We start from the raw sequence: 21244 nt of genomic DNA on the forward strand, positions 1-21244 counted from the left end.
TACTACTTAACGAAAGGAAACAAGTCGTAAGACTGCGTAACCAAAAGAAGACATTTAACGGACTAGCAACTACTGTTGCTATTTCCATCTTGAGAAACGATCGCATAAGTTTCTTTATTCAAGCTTACATTACAATGAAAATGGTGAAACGTTTAAATAAATTCAGTCCTGCCGTTCTTATAACGAAACACAGGTTAGTCTCTTTCAGGGCTTGATAGGTTTAGTGTTAACGGGCCAGAAAGCAAGCGTGGTACACATTTTAAAGAACTAGTTATTATTCTGACCGGCTGAAAGCTGACAAACTACGAAAAACATCCACAAAAATGGATCGTCGCATCCATCATTTGCGCGAGAACGATCGTTTTCGTTCTTCAACTGATATTACAACTCAATGTAAACAATGATGTACAAATTGATGCTGGAACGGTTAGAACACCGTGGCAACATTTTTAATTTCAAGCACGAAGACCACGTAAGAAACCAACCCCGAGTATCAAAAATCGAAAAATGAAACTTACATCTGCCAAGGCTCATAAACACTGGACAAGTCAGAATCGGCAAAAAGTATTATTCTCGGACGAATTGAAGTTCAGTCGTAGTTCTTCTGACGGATTGCAATACACGAGACATCGTGTCTGCAATCACGGTGCTTTTTACCAATTTCTTTCTGCCGCTAATTGCGTTTATGTAATACGTGAACTCTTTTTCAGATGCCATCATGATAGTTTCAAGAAGAAAAGTACATCTAAGAAGTATTAAAGAATAACGATACCGAATCGCGATCATTTTCCTCGAATCCGATAAATATTCTTGTACATTACCTACAAACGAAACTCAAACTTCGTGAGTGTTCGTGTATTATGTTAGAAAAAATTAACCGACTAATATTCATTCTTATATTACTGGGTCCAGTTGAAGATGGAAAACTCGTCGAGATGAAAACGTGTTCTTAAAAAATATGAACATTGGTTGAATACTACTATCAACAATCTTGATTCAGTAGATGCAAGTTCTAATGGAAGTAACGAAAAGCTCGGTCGCAGAAAACATTTGGTTCTAGTGCACCCAAATCAACCCAATTACCCAAATGAAAAAGGCAAACGGTGCAATCATTGCTCACAGAACGATCTTTGACCCCTTCTTTGCAGTTCATACTTTGCTAGAATAAAAAGATCTCTAACTATTGTATGTCTACATGTTCTCCAATGGCTGTACATTCATAACAAGAAAATAGAATATTATTTTGGTTTAAGGGAAATTAATAACACACATATTTACTAGACTCTGTCCAGAGTCTGCACCACGAGTCCGAGACGATGTTATAAGATAAGTGGTTAAGAGAACTAACGCATGCCGCGCATGTGGCAAATGTGGCAAAAGGAATAATGCCAATACCCTGACAGAATTAACCAAGAATTCTAAAAGTGTCACTAAATAAAAAACTCCAAGAAACTGAATATAGAATTGTCAAATTCTCAAGCAACAACCGAAGACGAAACGAAAGAAAACGACAGTGACTATTTTTCTAATATTTCCAATGATATTACGTTTCCTTGTGGTACAAGATCATGCTGATTTGTCCATATAAATTTTATACAATTATGAGTTTTCGTTGTTCACGTAATTTCGTCCCGCTAGATTCGCAAAAGCTTACACCGTGCGCCGGTCGGGTGGGGATATGCGCCGGGCTCGTTTGTGCAACTTGGGCCAGCATCCCGGGCCACGCGGCTTTTCTGCTCGTCTTTTGAAGTCGCGTGGCTTCAGCTGCAGAAGAAGCGCGCTACCCGGTGAGGTTTCACGAAATCCTGGGGCCCGAGAGCGTATCATGTACTTACGTGCGTAAACCAAGCCAGTCAGGAGCGGGCAGCGATCGTGGCACTGCGCCCTGTAGGCGTTTCCGTACGTAAGAACGCCCACCGCGTTCCTCGCTAGGTGATCGCTTACCAACCAAATAGCAGGGCGTAGCCGACAGTGAGACCCCGGTGATATATACCCCGTTAGTCCCAGAGCCTCGACGGCCCCCTTCTTTTTTCTAGGCGGCCGGGTTTGACAAAGGAAGATAGAAAGCCCCCCATTGCTCGACACAGTTGGAGGGACACGAGGGTACCAGTGGCAGAACTGACACGTTATTGCACCGGTACCCCTCGCAACGAAAGCTACGCGTGCTGCCTGCTTATTCGTTTTCTTGTTTAGTATCTCGGCCTGGAACGGTCTGGCTGGCTGGCTGGCTACCCCGCGATAGTCCCCCTACCGAGCCCGTTTTTCCTTTCATTTTCTTCCTTTCTTTTTTTTTTCTCGTCCCTTCTGCACTCCGCTCGTTCTCCTCTATCTCCGGGCGCGTGTCCTGCCCTCCACGCGAAGCCGATGCATCTCGTCCGTCCTCCGTCCTTCCCGTTCTCCGTCTCCGTCGTCGCGTCGCGTCGTGCCTGCCTTTTTACCGCGAGCTACTCGGGTCGGCGTGCTTCTTTCCACCGATAGCGTCGCGAACTCGTCGTTCGTGAAAACCGATATTGTTGTGTCTTTGTTGTCGTCGGACGGAGTGAATTGGGGACCACATACCCACGGATTTTTTAGTGCACGGTGTACACACGTGAATCGGGACCACCACAACAGCCGGCATGGATGTCACCAACGGCATGAGGCCCATTTTCGGAGGCTACCCGTTTCAAGGTTGGTACCCTAGGCGTTTTTAAGAGAAACGCCGCGTGTGTCGATGCTCCGATGCATTTCGGTCTACGCGTTAACTGAGCCACAGAATATAGTATTTGTATATACTCCCCTCCAAAAGTAATGGGACACTCACAGGAAATGAAATAAATTTGAGAAACCGATAGGAAATTATTATAATTTCTTCAATTTGTATCATCGTTAATTGTATGAGACTGCAACAAGTACATATATGTCTATATATAGTTATTACATTATAATAAGAATAAAGTCAATCTCATAAAAGAAAATACAATTTTCTTTTCGTCGAGGCATCCACAGCATTTTGTTATTACTTCTTGGACTAACTTCGGCATCCGTTACATCAGTAATGTAATGCCACAAAACCTCTTAATGCTGAACATAAAACATTACCTAAACTGAATGAGAAATTACAATTTATACTAAATCAGCGGGTGTCCTAATTCTTTTGGAGAGGTGTGTATCTATCGGGAGAAAATCGTGAAAACAAATTCGACCGACTGAACAAAATAGCGCGATTGAAAATACAATCAATACGAAGATCTTTAACCCCCTTGCGCTACGATTTCTTTCACAATCTGCGTCGATTCAGCACTCTTTAATACCTTGAAACGTACGCTGACAGTAGAAATTTTAATGAGCTGCAAAAATAGACGGGTGATTTGTTCTTAATCCAATCGTGATATCCAAATTTTGATTAATCAAAGTTTCATCCGAGTGCTCGGACGCATTTTAACGTTTCGCACTCCGATGTCGTCGCTACGGCGACACTAAATTATTGATAGTGCAAGGTGATCGTTAAAGGGTTCGTTAAATAATCTATCTGCGTTGTAAAAAATATACTTTACTTGTTTACATAAATATGACACGTGTTTACGTACCAAACGCAAGGGACACACAAATCATAATGTACATATGAATCCAGTACACAAGTAAATTAATTCATCAAGTAGACGCAAAAGTCGTGGTTGCTTACCATTTATTATTATTTCTCCGTTAATTATTTCTCTCTTTATTAATTTTTTATTTATTATGCACTGCGCTATATCCGGACAATCTGTGCCATTTGTTTTGAGTATTTTATGGCAATATAATGATATTTATTTTAACTCAACTTTTGGTGAATTTGGTGAATCGGACAAAGCTTCGGAATGTAAAGGGTTAATAGCTATATTTTTCGAACACAAAGAAAAGGCGAAATGAAATTAAGATACTCAGTGAACCGGCCAACTATTACATTAAAATGCATAATAATTTCAAGAAATAAACGATATATAGAATTGAATGCATGATAACGTGGCTTATAAATTTGAATGTTACAGTATTCACGTCATTTTGCATAAAATTGAAAATGAATGCTATAGCATTCACGTCCACGAACATGTTAGCTGCTGAATAACAACCTTCAAGAATTCCCACAATATCGAAGTTAATTAATTAATGAAACCGAACCTAGATAGTTAAAATTTACAAACTGGATAACTGTGAAAGATTGGAAAATCGGTGTGCATAGAATGCAGAACTCCTGTGTGACATTTCTAAACAAAATCACTATGTACATGATACGAATATTTCTCTACTAACAGTATCTGCACGATCATCTTTAGGATATCGTGAAACAAAATACGCGAGCAATATGACAGATTAATAACAAAAAATTCGTAATAAATAAAAAATTAATAGTGCATGGATTGGAAGCAGTGTTTGGTTCACGTAGGAAACGCGAATTGTATGTTTCGAAGACGGTTCATTGAACGCGAGCAGTTCTGAATCATGGACCATCGTAAAAATAATTAGATACGATCATTTTAGCCGTAGCGTATAAATTTTGTATCCAAAGAATTTCTAAATCAATCAACGATCGCGTTTCAACTGTGTTATATGGTTTATAAATGTGCGATACGAATGTAAACGAATTCATCTGTATCATTTCGTCATTAAGTATGAAATGCATAGGGTAAAATGTGCATTTCATTTAAACAAGCCGATGGGGCGTTTAATTAAACTAGTACAATAGAGACATTATTATTTTTAATCTATTAAAATAATCAAAGAAAGAATGAACTTGCTATGTAGTCTTTATTTCATGCAATTTGTGCAGACAATTTTTATTTTGCATAAAAATCCGCATCCTACTTATGACCATTTTCAGCTTCATTCGTCGCTTTTTCAAAAAACATATTTTTTAAAATACTTCTTGCAGATCTTTCTTTCTGTTGTTCCCAGTGCAAGAACAATTGCCAAAAATTCGTTAATCAGGATCAAAACATCTTCATCGCATACCTCGTTTTCTGTTTCGGTGATATTTTTTCCTGCGAAGAAAACCATCAATAACGTATAAAACGCAATGTGGCGAATAAACTGCGGATTTTATGCATTCATTTAAAAAAATGAGCAGTTTGAATGTAAAATAGTGTAGCATTTAAAGAATTTACAATCACGGTTATATTCTTATCGACTCGTTAAAATCATTAATAAGAAAAACGAATGTGTATGTAGCTGTTTGTGTCTCGGAATTAACGCGAACAATTTTTATTTCGCATGAAAATCCGCAGTCTAGTGATAAATCGATTATGTAATTGAAAAGAACCCTACAATCAGCGACTATTTTCCAGACGATTGAATTGTAACAGTTAATCGTAATAACTGGCAGGCTCCGCCGTTCAATATCCATTTGGCTAATAAATACTCAAGAAAAACTTCGTTACGATCAGAAGGGTTAAGTGACACCTCAAAGTATCTTATACGAAAGAAATTATTCATTAATTGGCACGGTGCAATTCATCCGACTCGTTCATCTCTCGCAGCAGGCATTGAACTGGAGGCGTAGGCTAATCGTCTTGCTACGCTAGTTTCTACAATCTAAATCACGGTAAATATCAATTTGGCTCAGTCATAAATAACTTCCATTACAGACAAAAAGCTGTTGAACGAGTACGAGATGACAATAGCGATGAGTAGACCGCTGTTTCAATGCGTTTTCGACAAAAATGAGTAGGTCAAAGCACAAGAAAGATTAAACAAAATTCAAGAATATCTCTATGTTATTTGCAACTTGCTAAAATTGTGAAAGGACGAAAGAAATCTCTGCCCAATTACTGTCGTTGCAATTCACAAAGAAGGTTTTTATTTTTCATAGAGGTCTACAGTTCAATAATGAGAATGGTCAAATGGAACAGCAATTACCAAGCATTGCAATAATCGAGATTTTAGAAAACATTAAATAGTCTGGCCTGTTATTAGAGAATTTAAAAAATGAAATTGGGAGTTATTTCTGGTTCAATCTAATGGATATTAGCAAGCATTTGATCGTTTAATAAACGACAATCATCTTTAGCGTACTCGTACAGATTTTCTATCACAAGTGTTCGACGAACTGAATGTATTTGCAAGTATCTACCTATGTTCGTAATCGAACTTGGGGATTCTCTTTAACAAAACTAACAGACACATCGAATTCAAACTTTGTAATTTTAATCAAACGTTGTTTCTCCCTAAAGCTGTAACTAGACTACGGATTTTATGCATTTCTGACGAACATAGGTGCGCGAAATTTAAGACAGTTGCATAATTCAAATAATTGTAGGTTATAAATATCCTCTTAACTTGTCAAAGTTATTAACCCTTGCATAACGATGGTCGGGACTGTGGCAACCTTTATGTATTACATGTAAGGAAATATAATAAATTAGTTGATATAAATAGAAAAAGTGAATGACTTTTTATTTCCTACCATTTTTCGCCGTGGAAAAGTAGCAATAATCAAAAAATAAATAAATCAATGAAAGTGAAATGAAGCTCTCTTATACGTACGTGTTGCAGCAAAACGGATCATGCGAGAGCCAGCCACCGGTCACTATGGCCCGTCATGCGAGTGTTAAAGAAAGATATAAATTCTAAGAGTTTTGAACAATGTTTATTTGGCATAAATATCCGCAGTCTAATTATGATAGTTCTATCAACTTATCCTAATAACGATTTATCTTCTTAAGATGCATTTGATTGATGCATGAAATGCAAAGAAATGTAGAAATCTAATAACATTTCTATTCTTCTTCTACAGTGAATAATTTTTTAGATGATCAAGAAAACTTTTCTTTGATTCTAATTTTTGCAAAATATTGTATGAAAATGAAAATTTGCATAAAGATCATAATAATAATAATACAATAAACTTCTGTTAATATACACCTTATCTTGCATTTTACAATCTTAAAAATCTAGAATTTAAAAAATTTAGAATTCAAGAAAATAGAAACTTCGAACTATCCTCTGTAGGAGAAAATAACCCTCTATAGTCAAAATTTGTTATATGAGTATCAAAAAACGGATATACCACGAAACCAGTAAACATTAAACTTCACAAATAAATTAACCCGTTGCTTTACGAATTACTTGCAATCTATATATTGGTCTGAACGTTTTCATCGTCCATAATCTCCTATGAAAACACGAAAATTTATATTTATTATATGTCAACGTTTAATCTAATGATCAAATATTGCTAACGAGGAAATAGAATTTTATTTTGGTTTAAAAGGAATTTACAATGTTTCACGTTTTCTAAATTCTGATCGAAATCCTATAGTGCGAGAGGTTAACAACGAATTCATAATTTAAAGGGATATTTTAATGTAAACTCTTTTTTAGCTTTCGTTAACTTTTTTGGGGATTTATTTGCGAAGAAACTATAACAGCTTTTGCAGTCACTTTTTAAAAATGAATTTATGCATGTTTCAACAACATTTAAAGATTTTCTTGGGTTAAAAAGAGTTAAAATTGATGACATTGGCTACTTGGAACATGGGCGAATTTCGGCAATGAATTTCCCATGATAACCATGATTGCGGCCATTTTGTTTATCCAAAATGAAAAAAAATGTGTAAGATTCTTAATTAGTATGAATTTCGCTATGCCAGGTATTAGAACAAAAGTAAACAAATTTTGAAATTTGATTCTCGATTTTTCCTATTGATTTTTCAATATTAGAAGCTTAAAAAATATAGAAATTAGAAATCTTAGGTTGGTTCTAGTACGAACGATTGGCATAAGTACATTGAATGTGCATCCAAATTTTGATGGCGATCGTTTAAGTGGATTTTCAGATATCATGGTCATCGTTTTGAAAATCATACTTTCGAGAAAAACACATTCAAAGTTTTGTATTTTTGTAGTATACTGATCACTCATATTATAAATATCATATTCACTACAACTTTGTTAACTTTAAGAATTCAGACGTAAAGTATTGTAGACGTATTTTTGAACCTACATTCTTTGCGAAAATATAAAAGAAATCAACTGTTCCAAAGGTTCACACTAGTATATCTCCTTAAAAGAGATTGAATTTACTTCGATGTGTGATGTAAAAATGAAAAATCTTCCATACTAACTGCAGAACAAGACACTTTTGTCACATTGTGTGTAAATATGAAATTCAATGAAGGAAGAAGATCAAAATAAGTATGTGACTGCGAAGTTACACCGATCCATAAAAGGCTGAAAATTAACATTTTTATACGAATCCGCATCCAATTTATGTGAATTCACTCTTCGCGGACTTCCACGTACATACAATATATATTCTGTATGATCTTTAAGAACGTGCATAATTAAATCTGACGCAATGCACGTAGAAAAACGATCGTTGCCGAACGCATGTCATAAACCAGAGTTTGGCCAAAGATGTTATTAACGTAATCGTATGCTTCCGGTGTTTGCTCAGGTTCGAACCAGATTTTTGCATGCGGGGACGGTAATTATTGTGACGGAACCGCGGTGTAAGATGCCAAAGAAAGTAATGCCATGTACGGAAGGATGGCTAATTCGACTAACGATCGGGCATTACATTCGTCAGACATGGAAATGATCTCCCGTGCGCATAACTTCTTCAATTTTACGGCTGTTAGTTTCATTTTTGGTATTCCCGGCTCGAACTCGCCGACCTGTTATCTGATTTCACGTGTGCGTCCCGGACCTGAATTCAGCCGCTAATTTCAAGCCCAATCACTGCAATTGCAACTCAAATTTTTTCGTTTCTCACCTCTGAACCACGCTCCGAGCTGCTCCGGCTGCTGTGCGTCTTCTACTCAATAATTGAATATTCCCCGATTACGGCAAAAACAAGCGGATTAGGCGAAACGATTCCAAAATCGTACAATTTCACACTTCTCGTTTACTTTTCTTTGTTCCTTTGTTATTCGATGCCTTTCTTTCACGGAAACGAAGACAGCGTCGTGCTTTAAGGGGGCATCCCAGTGTGAAGTGCGTGTGTTATTAACTTTGTTCGGGAATTTTTTTCGCAAAGAAACCTATTACAGTCAAATTGACAAGGTTTATTTGTAACAACGTTTTAAAATTTGTTAGAACAGAAAAAAGTTAAAATTAGTGGCGCTCTCGAACATAGTCGTTTTAAAAAAGGTCGTATCACGATGGCCATGATTCCGGCCATTCTGCTTGTCCGAAATAAAGAAACGTGATATTTTCTTAATTAGTATGAATTTAGCTATAGCAGATACTAGATCAAAAGAAAAAAGTCGGTAATAAAAAAATGTAGCGATACTTTGAAATTCGACTATCGATTTTTGCATGTTTTGTCAAACTTCGGAGGCCTGAAAAATAGGGAAAAAATACAAATTTTTGGTTAATTCTAGTAGGATTCTAGTCAGACATGTGTACTAAATGCGTGTTTAAAATTTTGAGTCAATTGATCAAGTAGGTTTCGAGAAAAAAATGCCTTTAAAATTTAGCACAATATCTATAATGATGTAAGGTCATCGCGTCTTTCAAACAACCGTAACTTCGTTAATTTTTGGAGTTCGTATGTGAGGTTTCAGAGATGTATTTTTGAAACTATATCCTTTAAGAATATGCAAAAGAAATTGATTTTTTTAAAAATTCACACTAGAATACCCTCTTAAAACGAGAGTCCTGCCACGAAAAAGTATTAATTTCCATCATCTTCTATTACGTAAACAGTAACCCCCAAAATTGTACGTTTTTGTTTCCTCAGATTTTGGTACTGAATTTTGTGTCAAACGATAGAAATATTGATCGCTATAAATTTTCGAGTTGTGCTGATAATTAGCTTCTGAGATAAGGGTGGTCAAATATGTTGAAATTAGTTGACACGTTAGCCTGCTTCAATGTACTTATTAATTAGAGTAATTTCCACGATTTTGATTCTTGGGAGCGGTGATGGATACGGATTGACCACATCCCCGAAACCATGTACATGTTATAATTATAATAATATGGCTGCAGCAACCAACAGTTGGGGCAACAATTTCGTATGTGCGGAAATACGCTATAATAGATATTCTCGTCCCGTTTTGGCTTTATCGGCTTGTATAAAAGCGTGGTTATGTATTCCATCGCGGTATTGAGATTTCACGTATGCTTCAATTAATCAATTGATTTTCAACAAAAATTCCGTATCTTGAATCATTTACAGCTGCCGTTGAATTGTTTAGAGTTTGATCTAAACCTATGAATATAACTAAATTTATTTTCCATCAGTTAAAATACATAATTCTCACGGAACTGAAAATATTAATTACTGAAACCATAAATATTACTTTAGATTTGAGAAACTATGTTACAATTATTTACTTTGCAAACCGTTAACTTTTTGACGGATATTACAGCAAAGTTCAATGACTGTTAAAACATTTCTCGATGTACGGTTCGCTATATTGGATTAGTCATCGTGATATTTGAAAATCTAAGTTCATGTCCGTTGTCAGCAGTTGAGAAACTGTCGGGGAACCATTTTTTTAAACTATTAAGTTTATGTGAAAGTCCTTATACATCGAAGCGTATGAGACCACCGCGTAAATGAATTTTGACTTTTTCGACCACCCATATTTTAGAGAATTAATTGTCAGCCCAACTTGAAACTTGTGATCAACTCGTGATCAATGTGTCATCGTAAGTAATCGCTTGGCATATAATCGCAGGTCCAAAAAGGGGCGAAAATTGCCTCACATTTTGTGGTTACTCTTGGACTACTATTTGTTTTTGAGAATTATTTAAACAGAATAATATATGCACTGAAGTCATCAGTTTCTTCTGTCTTTAAACATACCATTGAATGATCAATGTTTTCTTTTCTCGTATTTTAACTGATGCTCAAAATAAATCATTATAATTTTCAGAGCAATGTGCGTACTTTCAGATTTACAAACGCAAAATGGGGAAAACTGATTAGATACTCTAGCATATAAGCTCGAAGATAGTCAAATTTATAAGCTTGATTTTCAGAGTAGAACTATCCAGAATGGTATGAATTGTTTAAGCTGTTCGTTTTATCTTGTAATGCAAGTCTAGTTCTTTAATTCTTCTAAAAATCAAGTGCTACTTTTTGCAAGGTTCTGTGTAATTTTATTTTCAAATTTACGGCTCTTTCGCAAATTCTCCGTAAAATCGTGATCATTGTCGGTCATTTATTAAAATTAACTGTTTCAGATAGTTTATCACCCTACATTTATAGAATACACATATATTTTAATACACGCGTACCATATAATCTACAGTATATCTACAGTATAATATCTATTTGTAAATAAATATGAAAATATTGAGTATTAAAAAATCTTTCAAATAAAAGTTAAATGGCTTCTAGGGATTACGATGATTATCTAATGATGTTATGTTGCATCTTAATTTTATACCTATTTGCACTCAAAAAATCGTGAATATTCAGTTTCTAACAACTGATTTAAATTTTCACATGTTCCATTAAGGTCTCTGGAGTGATTAACGTATTTAGGAAGAGTATCTTAAGAAATATGTTAAGCGGTCTTGTACTGTAGAACGCGTATTTTTCTATTTTTTGGCATTTTTTAATGAAGAAACCCGTACAACCTCTTGCTCAAACGTTTTTCCAATGTATTTGTTTATCTTCCAATATTATTTGCAAATTTTTAGAAAGAAGGATAAACAAAATTAAGTGAGAATAAAGAGCCACGTACGCAATCACGTATCAAAAAGATGCTCCCATGGCTTCCACGATTTCAGCCATTCTATTTGTCTATAACAAAACAAAAAAAAACGAGAAAGATTCTTATAATTTGAAAATGAATAAAGAAAAGAAAATGCAATTTTCCCAATGACAAAAACTGCAATCGATTGTCCGATGTCGATCACTCCTAATGAAATAGGTAGCTATTATAAACGCAATTGTAAATAAACAGGTGCAACACGCTTATCGAATTATGTGCGATTAAATATTTACGAACACGTTTGCCTGTTTTCAATGAAAGAGTTAAGAGATTGGTGAAATATTTTGTCAGGGCAAGGACGTATGAATCAACTGGGAGGAGTCTTCATCAATGGTCGGCCGCTTCCGAATCACATTCGACTGAAAATAGTCGAAATGGCATGTAAGGGAGTTCGTCCTTGTATCATATCTAGGCAGCTTCGCGTGTCTCATGGGTGCGTTTCAAAGATCTTAAATCGTTATCAAGAGACCGGCTCGATCAGACCTGGTGTCATTGGAGGCAGCAAGCCAAGAGTAGCTACACCCGAGATCGAGTCAAGGATCGAAGAAATGAAGAGAGACAATCCCGGCATTTTCTCGTGGGAAATCCGAGACAAACTCGTAAAGGTAAGGAATAAAGCAAAATTTATTTCAATTTAGTGCAATTTATTCCGACTGTGGGTACAGTAGCGGACAAAAGATTAAGACGAAAAGAAAAAAAGAAATTGATAAAATGCACTGTGATTGCAAATATTCTTCAGAACGACCTCTCGCATATTGCAATCTATCAGAAGAAGTGCGATTATACTTCAATTTGTCCGATTCAATTTGTCCAATTTTTACCGATCCTGACTTGTTCCAATGTTTATGAGCCTTAGCTGATGCAAATTTCATCTTTTTTGTAATGAGGTTGAAGAACAAAAACGATCGTTCGCGCGCAAATGATGGATGCGACGATCCATTTTTATGATTGTTTCTCGTAGTCTGCCACACAGCTTTTACTTGGTCAGAATACGAACTAGTTTTTAAAAATGTATGCCACGCTTGCTTTCAGACAGTTTCTGGCCCGTTAACACTAAATCTACGAAGCCCTGAAAGAGACTAACGTGTGTATCTATAAGAATGACAGAACTGAATTTATTTAAACGTTCCACCATTTTCATTATAATGTAAGCTTGAATAAAGAAACTTACGCAATCGTTTCTCAAGATGGACTTTTCACAATTTCAACAATTTGCTAACAACAGTAGTCGCTAGTCCGTTAAAAGTCTTCTTTTGGTTACGCAGACTTACGACTTGTTTCCTTTCGTTAAGTTGTAAATGCCTTGATTTACCCATACTTTTATGCTCGGTAAATGAATTTAAATTGACCAAAGACATACTGTACAGTAATTTCTCCCCAACTCGCGCTCAGATTGTGCACAAAAATGGACAATTTGGGAAGAGGAGATAGGATTATTCGAGCCTTACAGCTCGTTTTTATAGTTGTTGAAAATCTGACCATAATTTGCATAAATTTCGCAGTCCTATGTTTGAAATTAAGAAAGTAACATCTGCATCTGTCTATTTCAAAACGAAACAAAGTGAATAAATAAATAACAGTTATATAATGATATTAAAATTCATCGTTTTAAATTTATGACCACTACTGTATCTTGTTCTTAACCTTGAATTGGTGATATACGTCAAAATTGACTCCCAATACTAGTGGTGATGTAAAAATCAATTATCACTAGTGATATTAAAACACTGGTCGCCAATTGAAGGTTAAATGCAAATATCAAACTAATTTTCGTAGATATTTATGCATCTTATGTGGAACAAATATTGACCCTTTGAAGACGAATGTCGACTTATTGACAGACATCAGAACAATATATATTGTTTCAGAAGATATAAATATATAATTTAATTATATACAGAACAAAAGATCAGAATATATTGTTCATTTTTCGTATCATTAAAATCTTTGGTACATAATCAGGTTCTCTGAAGAAAATATTCTTAGTATGTTAAAAAGTTGGTCCTTTGCCTCTTATTGCAATTTTTTCGTACGAGATCCTTGACGCATTAGTAAGTAGACTGTGGTTCTTTGTGCAAAATAAAGATTACCTGCGTCAAGCGTAAGAAGGAGTAGATAGTTAGAAATTTCTTTCTTCTCTCAACAATCTTAATAAATTGCGAACAATACGTCGACAATCTTTCAACACTAGGTTTACGGATCTCGTCAAGATGACGGATCACTAATTTTGTAATTTACGATTCGGATTGTAAAGATGCATTTATAAGTTATATATTCAATATACGTGTCACTTGTGGCAAACACTGATGACACTGGTTAAAAAATCAAAATAAATGACTTACTGCTACTTTTATAAACTAATATAGAACAGCTGCTCCGTAAATCTAGTGTTACATTCCTTGAATCTTTTCACTGTCGAACATTTCTTTTACTAATTTTTGCCATAAATGCATAAAATCCGCAGTCTATTAATTCGCAGTCAATCCGCATAATTGCTGTGATTCGTGATTTATCGATTAAATTCAATGCCACTTGTGTATCGTTATAATTAATTAATCAAAGGTGACACGATATGGCAGTGTAAATTATATTATTCGTTCGGAAAGATTACAACAGATAAAATAACAAATACATAGATATATGTGCATATGAGAGAATTTTGACCTTTTGAATGTAATTATGGTATCACTGAGTGGTGGTATAATTTCATAGCATCTCAGAAAACTTCAATGAAATAATAATTATAAATCCTAGATTGTGTGTGTGTGTGTGTGTGTGTGTGAGAGAGAGAGAATCATTCTCATCCATGATCGCATTTTCAAATAAATGATACTACAAAGTTCCAACAGGATTTGAATGTGATAAGAACTACATATTGTAATTATTATTGGAGATAAAATACGATATATACATATACTAAATAAGATATATACTATTAGTAATTTAATAACTAACTAATTAATTATTATTGATTATTTATTAATTCATTAGCAATGAATTACCACGACGAGGAAGTAGAACGTGAAGCAGTTCGAGTATTACATTTGTGCAAATAATAATAGAATGTTTGCTTGCTTTTCATCATTTACGCAACCATGTCTTGTCAAACATTCATTTAACATGTCGGTAACCTTGTCTCAACAAAGTTCAAATAATAGCTTGTCCGTCATTATTCTTCATTGCGTTTGGCATCTGTGGTTTCAAGCAATCAGCTATATTTTTGTTTCATTCATGAATGTTATCTTCCGAAAGAACGATTAGTTTTATGTTTAATATTTTACCATAGTGAATGGTTAATAGAGAATGAATGGTATCATAGAGTAATCAGTAGTTTTGCTTTGTTCAATGAAGCAAACCTTTGCAACAACGGTATACAATCATAAGCGAATTTTTTGTTATTGGACTATCAGGTGTAACGTATCATTTTACGAGTACGAGTAATAACGAAATCATTTACTTAATAATTCGTTCATATCTTGTGCACCGAAATTTATCGTGATAGAAAATCACTTGTGAAACCACTTGTACGATCACTTTACGAAAAGAGGATTTGATGTATCCTAATTAGTTTGTTACTGTGAGAACTAACGTGAAGCATCGCGTATATTATTTATTTTACAATAATGATAAAACCTGTCCAAAAGATACGCGACAATTTACAAAGATGCTTGAAGAAATCGACGTCTGAATTCACAAGTCAAAACAATAGTTGGGCAAAATAAAACTAACGAATACAATTTTATACCACACTGTCCAATAAATATGAAATATACAAATTTATCCGAATTAATATTTTATTCGAATAAAAATTCATTCAAATTAGAATTTATTCGTACGGGAATTAAAATGGTTTTACCATAGTTTATCGATCTATTTCTTCTATATACCCTTTTACGATTAACTATTTTTCAAACGTTGCATCAGGAAGTTGCTTTTGGATAGATTGATTTATAATAATTAATGAATATAATCATATAAATATATATTCTTATAAAATTACGTAAAAACAAACACAGTCGACAATCATTCGCATTACAGTTCGAATCATTTTATAATCTCTATTCGATTAATTTATTCGAATTATTGATTCTAATTTATTCCAATAATTTCCTCGAATAGAAAATTATTCGAAGAATTATAGAATAATTTACGACGAATACTGAATAATTGTTATTCGAATAAAATAGTCGACCAAAAAGTATTAATCCGGATAAATATTTCAGATAAATATTTCTCCGAAACAATTCGAATCACGCCCAACTCTGGTCGAAACAAATCGGGTAGGTATCGTCGTCGGAACGCAACACGGACAGACGAGCTTCGAATTTTAGTCATCAAGCGGTTCCAGCATCGATATCTCCGGATCTGCCCGATCTCGAAACGATCAGTTTGCATCGGGAAGTCTCGATTAGTAACTAACGAAATAGCTATCCGTTTCTTCCCGAAGAATCCGACCGCAACACATATTAATCTAGCGGGCCGAGTTTTTCGTTCGGGAAAACGTTGAAAGGTATTGTTCGACTTCTCGATCGGGGGTGGACGTTTCCGCAGGGTCTCTCTATCTCTCCAAAGATCGCAGTGAGTGGGGCTTTTTAATCTTGTACACGAGGCGTGCACGAGGTGGGCAGGGGTGTACGTGAGCGCCCCGAGGCAACTCGCGTGTCCTTTAATACGTTACTGCCCGCCGCCTACACCCACGCCTCATTGGCGTAACGCTCCCTCGTTCGTGACGTGATTTTCGAGTATGCAAAACGACTTTTCCAAGAATAGCTCTTCCGTGTACGGAGTTTATCTGAACACCTTGAAAAATTGCAAACACCGGTGCGAAAGCCGCGCTCCGGTCGTGCCGACGGAATAGAGAATAACAATTTCTTCGGAAATTTCTCAGCGGCGAACGATAAAAACTGTATAAAACGCGATAATAGAAAGGTTCGGGCTGAAATTGCACAGCCTTTTTTTCATCACTCCTCGAACATAGGGGGTAACCGAGTCGCCGCATTCGTCGTTGTCCAAAATCGCAATAACTTCGTTTCCCACGTGCCGAAGTCCCATTTCGTTCGACACCATCGATAAATAGAATCAACAAAGTCCAAAGAGATCGGCGATGGTCGGCATTCGACGCGGAAATCTCGCAAGGCGTCGAGCTTTGTATCGCTGCAGCCGCTGATCGAGATATTGGGGTGGCGGTAGCAGCTTCTCCTCGGATACGACCAAAAAGGCAACGACCGATAGCTAAATATTTCTCGCGCGACCAAGCGTAGGATCACCGGAGGTTCTCAAATCAAGATCCGACGGGAATTCCACCTGGACTCGCTCCAATAAAATCGATTTCGATCACGAGCTACGAGCGTGCGGCGTAGCTACGGCGATTCTCGATAAAGAGATAAATTCTACGAAGGTAGAAGAGGAATGCTCGAGCGGTAGGACTGCCGTGTAGAAAGAGAGAGAGAGGGAGGAGAGAGAGAGAGAGAGAGAGAGAGAGAGAGGGTGACGCCAAGAAAGAGAGAGGAAAAGAGAGGGACTCGAAGAGAAAAAACAGTTTCGTGAACGCGTACGCCGTTGCAGTCGTGGAAGCAGGCGGTCGTAGCCGGCATTAATACGGCATTTAATGCTGGAAGGAGGCGTTCCTGGGCTGGAGGACCCGAGGCGGCATCTATCCTTCTTCCCGATCCTTGCGGTGCTCTCTAACAGAGATCTCTGTCTCTTTCCTCCTGTCATCGCCCCGGACCTAAAGCCTCAACCGCCATCAACGGCACAAGAATCGTTATTGTTTCTGAGATCGTCGATCCGAAAGATAGCCATCGACACCGACAACCTCCTTTTTCACTTTTTCACCTTTTTTTTCTCCCCTTTCCCCGTTACTTTCTATTTTCCGTACCGTTCTCTTTCTTTTTTCTCGTTCTTTCCGATCAGCACGAAGATGCAACGCACGGAAATATTCCACCGTGACATTTTTGGACTTTTCCCGGGAGCGATGTGCGTCCTGCGGAGAGTTCCATGGGTCAAGTGTTTAGGTCGAGTAAGGGCCTCTTATTATGGTGTTGGTTTTCCAATGCCGTAGATCCGGTGGCTACTATTAATACTCAGACACCTTTTAAAGCGCAATGATGTTTTTAAATCTGCACACCGAACGACTCGAATTTCTTTTAGATGATAGATAGACTAGTCTACTATAGACAATAACTGAAATACCTTTTTTTTTTAATTTTGCTGTTACTTGGAATGACAGGAAAAAGATTCGGTATAAAAAGAATTATAACGAAAATTTAACAGGCGTTACGAGCGGTGACAGATATTAAAAACTGCAGACCGTGATAAAATTGCGATGTTCGTTATGTTTATTTGCTTACTGTTGGCATCAAAGTCAATCGATTTCGATGAAATTTCAGCATGCACATAAATCACCGAGATCTACAAAACGCATTTCTTAAATTTTCATTTCAGTTTCAAATAGCAAAGTTAAGAAACGAGAGCTTCTTATCTTTTTTCGACATTTCAAACAATAGCAAATTTAAAAAAGAAACATTGTAGTCATTGCGTAGTAGACTAGTCTCTCTATTATCTAAAACAATTCAAGTCGTTTAGTCCAGTTTTAAACAAATTATTCCGTTTCAAAGGGTGTGCGAATATTAATAAAAGTCACTGTAGATTATAAGAAGATGTGAAACTGTATGAGAGATGTGCGAGTTTGATTGACAATGACACTATGTGATGACTAGACTGCGGATCTTTATGCAAAATAAAAATTAGTTGATTTAATTGTAAGAAATATAAATGAGATGAAAGTATCGTTTCCCTTTGTAAACGATGTAACAATATCCTTAAATTCTTACCTATTCATGTTTATCATAAATGCATAAAATCCGCTGCCTAGTGATGACGTGGAGTCGATGAATGTAAATACTGCGGTATGCTAACTAATTACGTGTGATTTGTATGAATGCCAATCGGACAGAAGAACGAGTATGGAACGAGTGCGAGAGACCTCTTGAGATAAAGAGAATGAATTTTGTGCAATAGAGTAACAGGTGCGTTAGCACTCGAATGGCGGATTCAGGATCCATTCGGATCCAGACTGGAAAAATTGATATTTAAATGTCAAGTTTCTGACAACTGATTTCAATGTTCACATGTTTCGTTAAAGCCTATGGAAAAACTAACGAATCTAGAAGGAATACCGTGAAAAATATGTTGAAAAAAATTGGTAAATGAGAAGATAAATGATCCTAAGTATTCCGAGTTGTTTTCTCAGAAAGACCTGCCGTTCGAGGTTAATAAAGACAGCATTAATAAAGTAACGAATGAGATATATAAGAGTTGCGAGATCAATTACATTAATTCGTCGATTATTGTTATATGTAAAACTGTCAGATTCAAGATCAGACTGTATTGATATGTTATAAGTATTGGTTTTAACTTATTTTTTATGAACGTTAATAATTTTCTGATATTCGACTATAATTATGTAATCAGAAAATTAAGTTTAAGATCGGACGATCTTAATTCCAACGTCATTAACCCTTTACGGACGCGACTATTTGCGGGAAGATTTTCGGAAGGTGTGAGATTTCGTAGAAAGGTGAAATACACTTGAATTATCTGTTCATTATTTAAGATATTCATTAATAATCTTTTCTTGGCAGTTTCAATTTGTAGCCTTTAATTTTTTTTTACAGTGTTATACTATTCGAATGAATCGTCTATGTACATAAATGATTTGTTGTTGGTCCGACGAGACATCGTACAAATTTCAAACGCGATATTTGCTTTCATATTGTTATTCCGATCAACTCAATTATACAATATACGATCAATTTTTAAATTTTGACATGCACTCTGTTGTTTATATTTCACTTTCTGGTTTTCGCTAAAATCTTCTGTTTATGTTGCACTCGTATCCCAAGCACTCAACATCCTCACAATTCTTTTATCTTTCCAAGATAAACGGTACGTAAATCTAAGTTCTGAACGCTAGAAATGTTTTGGCCATTGTCCGCAGACAGTTGTCCGCAAAAGATCAGCATTGTTCACGAAGAGCACTGAATATTTTCACACTAAACCTATCGAGTATTATAAATGACTGACGTTTGTTGTTCTGTAAGGATGATAACACGGAATTTACCTAGAATCTGTGCCATTTTCATTATAATTTACACTCGCGAATTGAGAAATTTATTTAAACAGTTGCCGTAGTAAAGTATCCATAATACCAACAATTTTAAGTGGGACTGGTTATTATGACTAGTATGGTAAGTTTTGCACAAGACTTGTTTTAAATTATTTTGCGCCGCTTATGTGCAAAGCTCATCTTTGTAAAACATATTCGTATGATAAAATGTTCCACGAATGGTTTCCTTACGGACAAACTTCAGCTGTGTGTATTAAACAAATAAATGGAAGATTGCAGGAACTATATTAATACGCATGATTACTTTTTGTCGAAATACTTACGTTATATCAACAAGGTTCACACACTATTTCCTTGCTACTAGGTTTTCTTAATTTTCACTTTACTTCTCAATGGTAAATTTGAACATTTTTAGACACGTAAGTTAATTTTCTATGCAATAAAACGATAAGTTCTAGTAGACTAATAAGTCGATAAGAATCAGAATTTATAAACTTATTATGAGAAATTGAGAATACAATATATTTTTGAATGTACAGTTATCTTAACGTAGAAAAATAATGAAATTACAGTGTGTACGATATATTGCAAAGAGAAGAATATTTGAAAGTAGCATATCCACCTCGAAACCTGCGCTTTCAGCTGCGCTATCGAAAAACATTTCATGACGCTTAGTGTGTTATCAAAGAATCTAAGCGTAGTATGTAAGTACATACCTAGTTACGCATACCTCATAGATTACAGTGTCTTGTACGTGTAATAATAACATAAAATGTGCCGTATGAAATGTGTATTTTGCTTCGGAAATGATCATACACGATTGTAGCACAGTATACGTTGCATTTGCAAACTGAAAATACCCAGTGAAGGCTAATGCTGGATGTCATAACGTCGAACTTACTTATCTTTCTTCGTTCACTGAAATTCAACGAAAAGCTTACAGTTTCTAATTTGTAAATAATCGAACATCATCATTGGTTAAATGATTTATTAAAATATTAATTCCGCACTTGTAACAGATAATTATAAACAAACGAAGCTGTTGTATAATATTACCGCTTAAAACCGTAAGCTATGTCACTTTTGCATAAAGAATATCTGAATCGTGAGCAAAGTAAGACGAAACCAAAGAATACTGTGCTCTATTCAATACTGTACAAAATTTTCCTTACTTTACAAAACTTTCCTTAATTTATAGAACGATGAATTGAGGTGAATAAAATGTTAAGTTTGTATTCGTGTAACGATACGTAATTGTAAGAAACTGGGTAAGAATAAAAATGTATTTCTTCGTTCGAGAGTTTTAACACATTTTAACAATAATGTTACAGTATTTTTAAATTCCACTAACTTCTTTATAGTTTTGTATTGCACCTAACCATTTCTGCTATAAATGCATAAATTCCGTCAAAATGCATAAAAAATG

General features: G+C 35.6%; 1 protein-coding gene across 1 annotated transcript in view; it reads left to right on the forward strand.

The window, feature by feature from the left end:
• Positions 1–2519: 2519 nt before the first annotated feature.
• LOC117222969 (protein gooseberry-neuro) overlaps positions 2520–21244 on the forward strand; it is a 46839-nt gene continuing 28114 nt past the window's right edge. Inside the window, exons 1-3 of the mRNA XM_076525586.1 lie at positions 2520–2670; positions 7983–8000; positions 11982–12295. Coding sequence (XP_076381701.1) covers positions 2619–2670; positions 7983–8000; positions 11982–12295 — 384 coding nt within the window. The 5' untranslated portion in view covers positions 2520–2618. The remainder of the gene's footprint in view (positions 2671–7982; positions 8001–11981; positions 12296–21244) is intronic.

This window comes from Megalopta genalis, chromosome 12 (genome assembly GCF_051020955.1).
Source record: "Megalopta genalis isolate 19385.01 chromosome 12, iyMegGena1_principal, whole genome shotgun sequence".
Classification (NCBI taxonomy): domain Eukaryota; kingdom Metazoa; phylum Arthropoda; class Insecta; order Hymenoptera; family Halictidae; genus Megalopta; species Megalopta genalis.